The sequence below is a fragment of the Cyphomyrmex costatus genome, unplaced genomic scaffold (genome assembly GCF_001594065.2).
Source record: "Cyphomyrmex costatus isolate MS0001 unplaced genomic scaffold, Ccosl1.0 scaffold55, whole genome shotgun sequence".
Lineage (NCBI taxonomy): Eukaryota > Metazoa > Arthropoda > Insecta > Hymenoptera > Formicidae > Cyphomyrmex > Cyphomyrmex costatus.
This window is the reverse complement of record NW_017279708.1, coordinates 1,442,001-1,453,624: the sequence shown is the minus strand read 5'-3', so window position 1 is coordinate 1,453,624 and position 11,624 is coordinate 1,442,001. Positions and strand designations below refer to the sequence as shown.

At 31.1% G+C, this 11,624-nt stretch overlaps 2 protein-coding genes across 2 annotated transcripts; one reads left to right on the top strand and one right to left on the bottom strand.

Moving 5' to 3' along the window:
* The first annotated feature begins 1,292 nt into the window (after positions 1-1,292).
* LOC108779067 (methionine aminopeptidase 1) lies at positions 1,293-4,980 on the top strand. Its single transcript, XM_018546412.1, has 6 exons — positions 1,293-1,434; positions 2,049-2,100; positions 2,180-2,418; positions 2,571-2,793; positions 4,051-4,326; positions 4,399-4,980. Exons 1-6 carry the CDS (start codon positions 1,324-1,326, stop codon positions 4,629-4,631), a joined length of 1,134 nt encoding a protein of 377 aa, XP_018401914.1. The 5' UTR covers positions 1,293-1,323; the 3' UTR covers positions 4,632-4,980.
* Positions 4,981-5,328: 348 nt separating this feature from the next.
* LOC108779032 (uncharacterized) lies at positions 5,329-8,908 on the bottom strand. Its single transcript, XM_018546362.1, has 6 exons — positions 8,750-8,908; positions 8,389-8,603; positions 7,963-8,318; positions 7,362-7,862; positions 6,102-6,326; positions 5,329-5,984 (listed from the first exon to the last, which is right to left on the bottom strand). Exons 1-6 carry the CDS (start codon positions 8,906-8,908, stop codon positions 5,329-5,331), a joined length of 2,112 nt encoding a protein of 703 aa, XP_018401864.1.
* Positions 8,909-11,624: the final 2,716 nt, after the last annotated feature.

Genomic DNA, 11,624 nt, shown 5'->3' with positions numbered 1-11,624 from the left:
GGTCAAGTATCGAATTACACTGTCATGTGAGATCGTTATGAACACTATTCGTTCGTTTTAAGAATAAATATACAGAATAATATAATAAATACAGAAAAATAATAAATATACGGAATAACAGTAATTTTTGAAAGTAGGATGAAAAGCAAAAAGGGAATTTCGTTCAATATCCTGCACGACTGTACCTCATTTTCTGATTCATCTCTCTCAATGATGTAAACTGCATTTAACACTGGCTGTAATAAAATTGCATTAATTTAAAACTTGACTCGGAAAAGATAATCTAAAAGAAATGAAATAAAATCTTTCCTCGTATTTTTTATTGCATAATTCGACAACTTAATTGTGTTTCTTATAATTAAAATAATTGGGTAATAAATATATACTTATGGAAGTAATAAAAATTTGTTAAGAGTTAAATATAATAAATAAGTTGAAATATGTCAATAACTTTTTTTTAGCTTAGTTGATTTAAATAAGTTAACTTTTAAAAATTTTAACTACAATATATAATTATATTATATGTATACATATATATGTATATATTGTAAAACATTTATAATTTTAATACAGATAACCTGTTCTTTTATAATAATTATTATAATACATCTTCCTGTAATAATTACTATATTTTTATCTATAAAATTATTTGCGTAATTTTTTCTATATAATTCTTTAACTATAAATAACTATAGTTTCATAATTATATTATAATTGTATGATTAAGGAAAAAATACATTTTCATATAAAAGATGTAACAAAAATATTGTATTATATGTATACTTTATGTAAACTTACATTATTATGTGCGTGAAACGATCAAACTCCCGCGATATACATGTAATTGTGCTGTAAAATAAAATCTGTATTTTATAATTCAAAATATTTGTATTTGTCATAGAACTTTTATAAGTTAACTTGTTATAAATTAACTACAATTAGTTTCTATATATATACATATATATTACTGATTACATACATACTAGTGCGCGAACTAGGCCGAATTCGTTATCACAATTTGCAAATGAAAAACTAAAGATTTTCGAAATTTCTGGTGATTAACTTAAAGATTTTTTAAATTCTGTTTTAGAAATTTTTTCTATCGATGGATTGGCAACACTGCTCCGGTCTCGAATTACCTCTGTTCAGAACAGTCTGTTCTTTTCTTTATAATTTTATGCTATGCCACGCTCATGCCACGCTCACGTTGTCGGCTTCGCTACCGCTACTTGCCGCCTACACATGTGACTGTACACGATTATTGACTGTGTATACGCGACGTTATATACGTATATACGACCAGTAGAAAAATTAAATTTAATAATGTCGATAGCATTGGGAATGTGCGAAACACCTGGGTGTAACGCCGTTGCGAGTTTGCAATGTCCAACTTGTTTGAAAATCGGCATTCAGGGTTCATATTTCTGTAGCCAAGTAAGACACGTTAACTCCGTTACACGTTATACCATTTTAGGTTAAATTAGTTATTTTACTTTCTCAATTTAATCTTCTTCCAACGTTACGAATTTGTAGCGTATATGTCAACAGATTAAAATAAGGATCTAATATTTTAAATTTTTATTAGTGAACCCACGCGAAATATTTACTAGAGTAAACTTCCATCAATAGAGTTGATCGCCAAGAGTTACCATTGATCTATCAGTTATATTCTGGAATTCTTGTTGGTTTTAGTTGTTCCTATTGCAATGAAATAATATTTCTCCACTTAACATTCTTCATACGTCTTTAGTGAGAATAGAGAGACATATAATGATTCTGCTTCTCTCATGAAAGAAAATTGTTATTATGCTATTCGTAAATGATTTGAATTGTTATCAAATATCCGAAAAAAACACATGCATCTATGAAAATTTTACTTTTATTTCTGATTTGATTTTACACATAGCCCAATAATTAATGCTTTTGTTATCACTTTATATAAAATCTATTATTTATATTTTTTCTAGTAAAAAATGTTTATTTATTATATTAATCATCCCCAATTAACATAACAATAAATAACACCCAATAAACATTCTAATTTTCAGAATTGTTTCAAAAGTAGTTGGAAAACACATAAAGTTATCCATCAATTGGCACGTAAGTATCTTGTGTAAGAATCATTTATTAAAACTCTATGATTTTGTTATCATTGTGTAATATATCTGTGCGTAATTAGAAGGAGAAAATGGAAATAAAGTTTCTGACACTTATAATCCTTGGCCTACTTACAATTATACTGGAAAATTACGACCATACAAGAAAGAACAACGTAGAGAAGTTCCTGAAAGTATTACTCGCCCAGACTATGCCTTACATCCAGCTGGGATACCACTCAGTGAACAAGCTGTAAAAGGTTCTGGTCAAATAAAAATTCTTGATGATGAAGAAGTCGAAGGCATGAGAGTCGCATGCAAGGTACAGTATGCATTCCTCTGTGCTTGAATAACATGGATGTCATACACAGAGAGAGAGAGAGAGAGAGAGAGAGGAGTAATATTGTTGAAATTTTCATAAACTCTCGATTTTCTTTTTGTGTTTTCAATGTATTAATTCAAAATTTTGTGTAGCTTGGTCGAGAAGTCTTGGATGAAGCTGCAAAGACATGTGGTGTTGGTGTTACAACGTCCGAAATTGATAGAGTGGTGCATGAAGCTTGTATTGAAAGAGATTGTTATCCATCGCCATTAAATTATTATCAGTTTCCTGCTAGCTGTTGTACTTCTGTTAATGAAGTAATTTGCCACGGTATACCTGATACCCGACCTTTGCAAGATGGCGATATTTGTAATGGTAAAAAATTTGTTAATATTAATTATAACAATGCAGGATTGCCACATATCTAGAAAATCTAGGAAAGTCGAATAGAAAAATATAAAAGAGCTTGAAATTTTCAACTTCTTCTCATGCTCTTAAATGCTCTTACTTTATAGAACACTTGTAATTTTTTTGAAGTATATCTAAATTTCTAATCAAAAAAATATTGAAAAATTATACATTTTATAAATTATTTTTTACGTATTTCTTCAATGGGGCACTTTTGAGATGCATTCATTCTTTTATTCGCAATGCTGTTTTTCTATAAGACTTTGAAATTTATTGACTCTGTTGTCCTTTTTTATCTGTTTGCAGGGGCTTCTCTATTTTTTTGTTTTTTTATTACTACTTTTTGCTAGCGTATTTAAATTCTCAACTTATTTGTTAGCATCGGTAACGTTAGGTTGTTTCAACAATGAATTAACTGATGGACTTAAAATTCAAACATTAAGTATACATGTAAGAGCAAGTGAAAATAAATGTGTAGAAATCAATGCATTATAATTATAAAATGTTAAGTATACATATTTGCAATTTTGTTACATTCTATAATTGTATGACGCAATATTTGATCAAATATTTCGGCTAATTTAAATTTTTGTAAATAATCATTACTGTTTTTTATAATAATCTGTGGAATATTCACTTTAAACTATTATCTTTTTTATATTAATTATATATCATGTTGGTTGAAAATTAGTCAAACCATCTGATTGAATGTTACATCTTGTGCATAACGAAATTGTAATTACAAAATATTTTACATTTTATTGATTTTATAATTACCACACAATTGTTTACTTCCACTTGCTCTTACGTATCAGTTTATTGATTAAATTGCTTGTCAATTTAATTTATCATATTACATATTTTACAGCTTCAATTTAAGATTATGCTACAAGACCGACAAATAATCGGTGCGCAGCTTGAATTGGAAATCATAAAAATTCTCACACCAAAATGCAATATTATTAGATACCAAGATCGCCTTGATCGAATAATGTGGCCTTCTTTTTGCGTGCCACTTATTTGTGTTGAACATTTTGCGATCCATTTTCTTAATGTTATTAAAGATCACATATTTTATGGAAAATTTTTCATCATTTTCCATCACCTTTAAATGCCAGAAAATTTCAAAATTAATTTTCAGTGACAGCCCTGATCATAAGAAAAGTTTCTTTCTTTTAAGAAATATCATACCATATATATCACCTAATAATTACTTCTTTCCAGTTGATGTTACCGTATATCACAACGGTTTTCACGGAGATTTGAATGAAACCTTTTTAGTGGGTAATATAAAACCGGAAATAAAAAAGTTGGTAGAAGTGACATATGAATGCTTGTCTAAAGCTATCGACATTGTGAAACCTGGCGAAAAATACAGAGAGATTGGTAATGTCATACAAAAGCATGCACAAGCGCATGGTTTCAGTGTGGTTCGTAGCTATTGTGGTCATGGAATCCATCGTTTATTTCATACCGCGCCAAATGTACCACATTATGCTAGTAAGTAGCTTTTCTAAAGTAATTAAATGTCTTTTCGATCAAAAAGTTATATAAGTAAACTTTATTATCTAGAAAATAAGGCAGTAGGTGTTATGAAACCCGGGCACTGCTTCACAATCGAGCCAATGATATCTCAAGGTACATGGAAGGACGAAACATGGCCTGACAATTGGACTGCTGTTACGCTGGATGGCCAATGGTCAGCGCAATTTGAGCATACGCTTCTAGTAACAGAGACCGGTTGTGATATTCTTACGAAACGGCTTACAAATAACGGTAGCCCATGGTTTATAGATCACTTGTAGTAGCGTTTTCTTCTTTATTTTCTTATAACATTTAAAACAAGACTCGAGCAATCGATACGAATCTAATGTAAGTTGTCTTGTATATTTTACAAAGTACACTAACTTCCTGTTTTTGCAAATGTATAAGTAAAAAAAAAAATAAACAATATATAATTATCCTTCCAATCTTTTGCATAAAAGCATTTGTGGTATACATTGTATTTGTCAGTATACGACAACAGTTTCGAACACTAAATTCTAAATTCATCGAGTTCTCACAGACGAGAGTTAAAGAGATACATCTAATAAACTAACATGTACTCAGAGTGAAGTATATCAATCCTATATACACATATCAAATTGTTATTGATTTACCCGTCATATATTTACTTGTATGATTTACACCACATATATGTTGCACACATATATGTCCTTGCCAAACAATGATGTGAAACACAACACAAGTAAAATTTTACAATCGTTTTCATTGGCTTGTCAACGAGATAATAAACATACACGTCGTAACATGTATATATATATATATATATGATACGTTATGTCTGAATTCTAATACAGGCGCACGAGTATAAATAACTTTAATAAATAAATTATTAATTTACAACTTATACTACTAACTACACTATACTATTTCTTTTTTTCTAGCAATCACGTCGATTATTAATATGTGCGTTCGATAATATTTATGTTTTTCAGTTTTTTAAGAACGCAAACGATTACCAAACTCAATAGGGGAATCATTATCGTGCGATTTTGTATTTGCATCGAGCAAAGTCGCCGATTGTGTATCTTCAATTTCTCCATCTTCATTCTCATACTCGTATTCGATATCTATATCGTCTTTCTTTATATCACTTTGATTATTGTCGCTCGTAGCGTAGTCACTCTCGTCAGGTACTGTAATTTGTAGAGGTAACTTTTCATCGTTTTGCACTTTATAACTTTGTCTGCGGTGATGCTGCTGACTATTCTGGTTTGATTTCAGTTGATTATATTTTTGTTGTTCATCATCATCGATCTGAGACTTTCTATAATTTACTACATCATCATCATCGTTCTTATGATTAAGCGGCACTGATTCATCTTTTTTCATACTTTTTTTCTGTTGTTTTCGGAGCTGGCCGATGAGACGACTGTTGATATTACCAGCAGCGGCCAACGCAGCTAATTTTTCAGCAGCCTCTCTGTTGGGAAGTGTCGTATAGAATCTTGTCGATATAGGACTATCGTTGGCCACTTTATCGAAATACTTGGTCAGATTTCTTTGGGCTATTTCTCCATATTCGATATTGTTTTCAGATTGTTCGGTTGTTCCATCTATAGGATATGTAAGTTCTTCGTTGGAGCGTACATTGTGTATGTCAAAGGAAGATTCTGAATTAAGATTATAATCTGCCGTGACACTTTTATTGTTTTCAGATTGTTCGGTTGTTCCATCTATAGGATATGTAAGTTCTTCGTTGGAGCGTACATTTTGATTGTGTATGTCAAAGGAAGATTCTGAATTAAGATTATAATCTGCCGTGACACTTTTCGAGGCGTAATCTCGATCAGATAAAATTTGCTGCTCTCGCTGCTGTATTAACTGGTCAGTCTGTTCATCATAATTGAAGGAATGCATTTGTGGTTGAGAAAAGCTTGTTACTGCATCTGATTCTGATATTTGGCCAAATTGTTGCTGAAGGATGCGTTGTTGATCTAATAATCATAAAAATTTGAAATAGCTTTTAGTCTAATATTGGCATTTTCTTTTGTAAGATTTATTAAAGAAAAAACTGCGATTCTAATAATTATAATTAGAATAGAATGAGTGAGTGAGTGAGGGAACGTGCGTGCGTGTGAAAAATTTATTTTATGTGCATACTAATAGATAATAAATATATCTCTTTATCTGACTATAATTAAGTGACTATATCAATTCAGGCATACTCAGTTTGAAATATCATCATTGAAAAGCGATAATAAATTCTATCTCTTTTCAATGATGATATTTCAAACCGAGTATACCTGAAAAAATTGATATAGTCGGTTATTGATATAGTTCAGTTAGTTATTACGAGCTTTCAAAAAATTGAGCAGCCCGAAAAGAAATACTATTATGAATAAAATTGGTTTTCACTTCCTACGATGTGAAAAGGATCAGTTCCTATACTATGCAATTGTTTAAAGCGCTTTCCTCGGGCTAAATGTAATCCTATTCTAAATATTAGGCCTACAACTTAATTCTCAGTCTTTTTTTAACCAAATTTCGATGTAAAATTTATAAAAGAACGGATATTAATCTAATCAAAGTAATCTCCTTTATTTTCCACACATTTTCGCCATCTTTCAAGCAACTATGTCGGATTCCGCTTCGGGGAAAAAATTGTTGTTTCCAGTCGATGAATTCTATGATGAAAAAAACTAAAATTGCCATCACGAAATCTTTGGTACCACTTTTTATATGTACACAGAGTTTTCGCCTAAGCAAATCATTTTCTAATGATTCCGCGACATTTTTCTTCAGTTGGAGGCAGTATCTCAAATACTGCTTTTCGAACGACATAGTTTTCACTATTACTTTTTGAAGTTAGATTCGCAGGCACCGACACTTATTATACCTTATTTTGAAACTTAAAAATGACGCTTTAAAACGACAAGAAAAAAATTCAAATTTTAATAAGCCAATTGAAGTAGTCAATTGAATATATAAGAGCCGAGAATGAAATTGTAGACCTAATAAATTAGCATTACCTGTTGTATATTGTTCCGCAAGTTTAGGTGGAAAATCATTTAACAGATCGTAGAGTTGCGAAGCTGATAATGGTGGCCCTGCTGGAGCAGGATGGCCCACGTGAAGATCCGCTGGTATCTGTTGTGCTATAGTGTACGGTGGAATGGCAGTAGAAGGAAATCCGACGTGTAGAGAACTATGAAGATTCGTTTGCATTGGCATGTTTGATTGGCCAAATTGTACATTCGAACCTAGAACACTCGTATCTGAGTTAACTGGGTGATTTGCAAAAAGCTCATTAGATTGCGGCTGAGGATTGTTAATTATAATTGAGTACAGCTTCGTTATATCTAAATCCTGCGGTTGAAAAATAGCCGACTGAATAGTTTGCTGTTCCTTTGGAATTACGTCGTTGCTTTCTGTAACTTCGTACTGATGTTGCGGCGGAATCAAGTTTGTCACTGTTCCTTGTGACGAACTACTACTAATAGTGGCTAATCCAAAATTGGTTCTTCTAGGATCTGTAAAGAAAGTAATATTCATCATCAGTACCTTATTTTACCCAGCTCAAAGTATAATGGCAAAGTGCGTAATGGAATGAAAATTATATATAATACTTACTTTGTACAGAAATATGATAATTGAGGTCGCTTGATGACTGATACGGTCGGCGGTCCATGATATCTTCCAAATTGGTAGCCATATTGTATGGCTTATCTGCTGGGCTTAAATTGGGCGCCGGAATCGTATGAATAGGTCCTTTATCATCATCGACATCCCCTCGATGAGTAGGTGGCAAAACTACTAATTCTGCAGGCTTGTATTCCGGACTGTATTCCGGTACCTTGTTTATAGAATACAATCCTTTAGTGGAAACACGTTGTGACAAAATTGGTCGATTATTCAGGGATATTGCTCGCATTGGAATTTGATTCTTCCAGCTAGTCGACAAAACGTTATAAATTGGCCGACGAATTCTAAAATTGAGAATCAAGTTATCGTGATGTAATAAATAAAAGGAAATATTGCACATTTAAAACTTTTTACCTATAATTGGTGTGCTTGTTGTAAGGTACTCTCTGATGAGATAGACTACTACCAATATGAATGGTGTTTCCCATAGATATTCTCTGATTAATAGGCCGAGGTTTTTTTAATATCAATGTAGAAGCGTACGGTGGAGATAAAGGTCTTCTAATCTTATTCTTTGCTTCGGAAAGGCAGATACACGCGGCGAGGAGCCAGCAAATCCAACTAGTTGTCTACAATTGGTTTATACATACAGCGTATCGAATTGATTCTCTATTTCGCTTTTTCCGAAAAATTTCAACAGGGAAACTAAGAAAGATTGTTCCTATTATATATGTATATTCAATTAAAGCGTAAATAAAAGTGAAACGATTTTTACTTTACACAGCATCACTATACATAGTAGAACCTGCGTATATAGCTCTTTGGGTTGTGTGATCGTATCACGAATAAACGTCGGTACATTATATGCATGCGTATCCGTAAAACCAAAGAGAAAATTGCCGCAAATAGTTATAGTGTACCAAATGTGGGACATTGTGCCACATTGATGTTGGCGAGGAAAGCGAGCGTAGTCAATTCATAAAGCAAGAAGAAAATGTACGTAAAAATGTAAAAATTTACAGAATTTTTAAATACTTATCTAATTAATACTATCTAATTAATTGTAAATGATTTAATATATAATATTTTTCACATCCAATCTATTGCATCGTTGATGAAAATAAGCTTAAATTTTTATCCACTGTCGATTAAAAAAAAAAAAAACAGAAGATTTCTTGTTAAAAAAATATCTGTTACGGCAATGAACGATAAGTGTGTGTGGCATATCATTGATAGCGTGTAAGATAATTATTATAAATAATATAATAGTAACTGAAAAATCGATCAAAAAAAATAAAGACTGCCTTCTCTCTTCGAACAATAATTATTAAAAAATTTCTATATTTTTTAAATATATTCGTAAGCTGATCATATCAGTTACAAACGTGTGTATTAGTGAAAAGTGGAAAGAGATAGAGGGACATATTTATCAATGGTGTGTTAATTAACTTATAATGATTAATCAAATAAGTTAAAGAAGACGTAGTCGATTAAAGTGGATCTTGGTATCTAATAATAATATTTTTGCATAAATCTTACAATTTCCAGTTCAAGCTAACTGCGCGCCGATTATTTATAGAGTTTGAAACACTGCAATCCTAAATTGAAATTGGAATAGGTAATGTGTAAATTGACAAGCAATTTAATAATTATAAATGTTAAGGTAACGCTTGTTATATTTTAAGAACAACAAAAATAAGACATTATAAATTTCGGTGTTATAAACAAGCAAAACGAAGTAAGTAAATCAAGTATTTCTGTATGAGTCGAAACGTTTCGCTTTTTGAAATTATGAGATTATTGTAATAAAGATTGTCATCCGCTACTTACTTTGTTTTACTTGTTTATAATACCGTTTATAATATCTTTTATTTTTGTTGAATTTAATAATTGCGATAAAAATTAATAAGAGACATGTGTTACGGAATAGAATAGCAAAGACTAGGTTGGAGAATCCTGGCTGGAGTAGTATTTTCCACAATAAACTCTTTACGGTGTTTGAAAATGTTCACCCCCGGTAATCAGACAGAGAATGGATTAAAATAAATTGAAATTTGTATATGCACATTGTTAAAACATTTTTTATTCTACAATTGGATTCAATTGAATTCAATTGAACTGAAAAACTGCATTCCCTATGTAAAATTTTGAATTGAACAGTATTCACGACGAACAGAGAAAAATTTTGATTTTTAGATTGAAAGGCATAAGAGTGTGTGCTTCATGCAATTCCTATAAATGAATAAAAATGTATTCTGAAAATTAAAATCCATTTTAAACTATTATATTCTGATCGCTTACTAGTTAAATCACTTGTCAATTAAATTTACACACGTACTCTAGCTTCAATTTAGGATTGTATTTCAAAACTGATAAATAATTTTGCTGGAACTATAAATTATCAAATTCATGCAAAAATATTATTAAGCACCAATAAAGATCCGCTTTGATGTCGGTTATCTTTGCTTATTTGCGCGTTGTCCCAATATAAATAAATATTACCGTAATAATCAAGTTGAATCTTTTGTATAATTAAGACAAATATTGTCCAATAGTATATATACACTCACAGGCAAAAAAAACGGGCCACTAATAATTTTAGCACTTAATATTTTCAAACAGCGCGAACTCAGTGAAAAGTCATCGTAGCGAGATGTTTAGAAAAGTATTTTAAAGTTTGAAATCTTTACTTTTCAGATCGCGGTACTTAAAAATACAGTTAAACTGATATATGAAATTACACAAATATAAATGAAGATGCATAAAATCTCAAAATTTTTTACGAAATTTGCAAAGTTCGCACGGTGTCAATTAAAAATTAAGCACAAATGGGGTTTACAGCTTTCGAAAGAGTAAATCTTTACCTTTAATTTGCTTTTTTACTGAGTTCTGTACGATTTTTTTTTCACTGCGTTATCACTGTAAATCCCATTTGTGTGGAATTTTTAATTGATGGAACTTTGCAATCAGTTCAACCGTTTTCTAAGTACCGATGAAAAAGTAGATTTAAGCTTCAAAATACTTTCTTAAGCATATATATCTCGCTACGATGATTTTTCACTGAGTTCGCGCTGTTTGAAAATATTTAAAAAATTGTGCTAATATTTAGTGGCACGTTTTTTTGCCTGTGAGTGTATATATATCCTAATAAATTAAAACTTTTATAAATATTTTTTTATAATGCGCTAAAGAAATCACGTACTTATTCCAATGAACGTCTAATTTTTGCACAAAATATATAACATACACATACGTGTATCTTACCTTCATAATAATTTATGACTATTCTGATTGACTGTTACATACAAAACTACACCGTTCCCGTTATAAGAAATTGTCCGACTTTTTTTTTATGTATCTCAATAAGAAAATAATTTAGTGGTACACTTATAAATAATGGAGTATGAATTGCACGCACGGTGATTGACCATCAAAGACGCACAACACGTTCTGCACACAATTAGGTCATTGTCCTTCATTTATACTCCGAACCAGCGAACGTATTATCCAAGACTGAAACTGACCTCCTACCTGATCGTCAATCTACAACAGTTTCTTCGGGATATATATATCCGGTAAGATTGGGGAAAAAATTAAATTTATCTACTCGATGGATGATAACAATTTTATTAATATACAATTTTGTACGA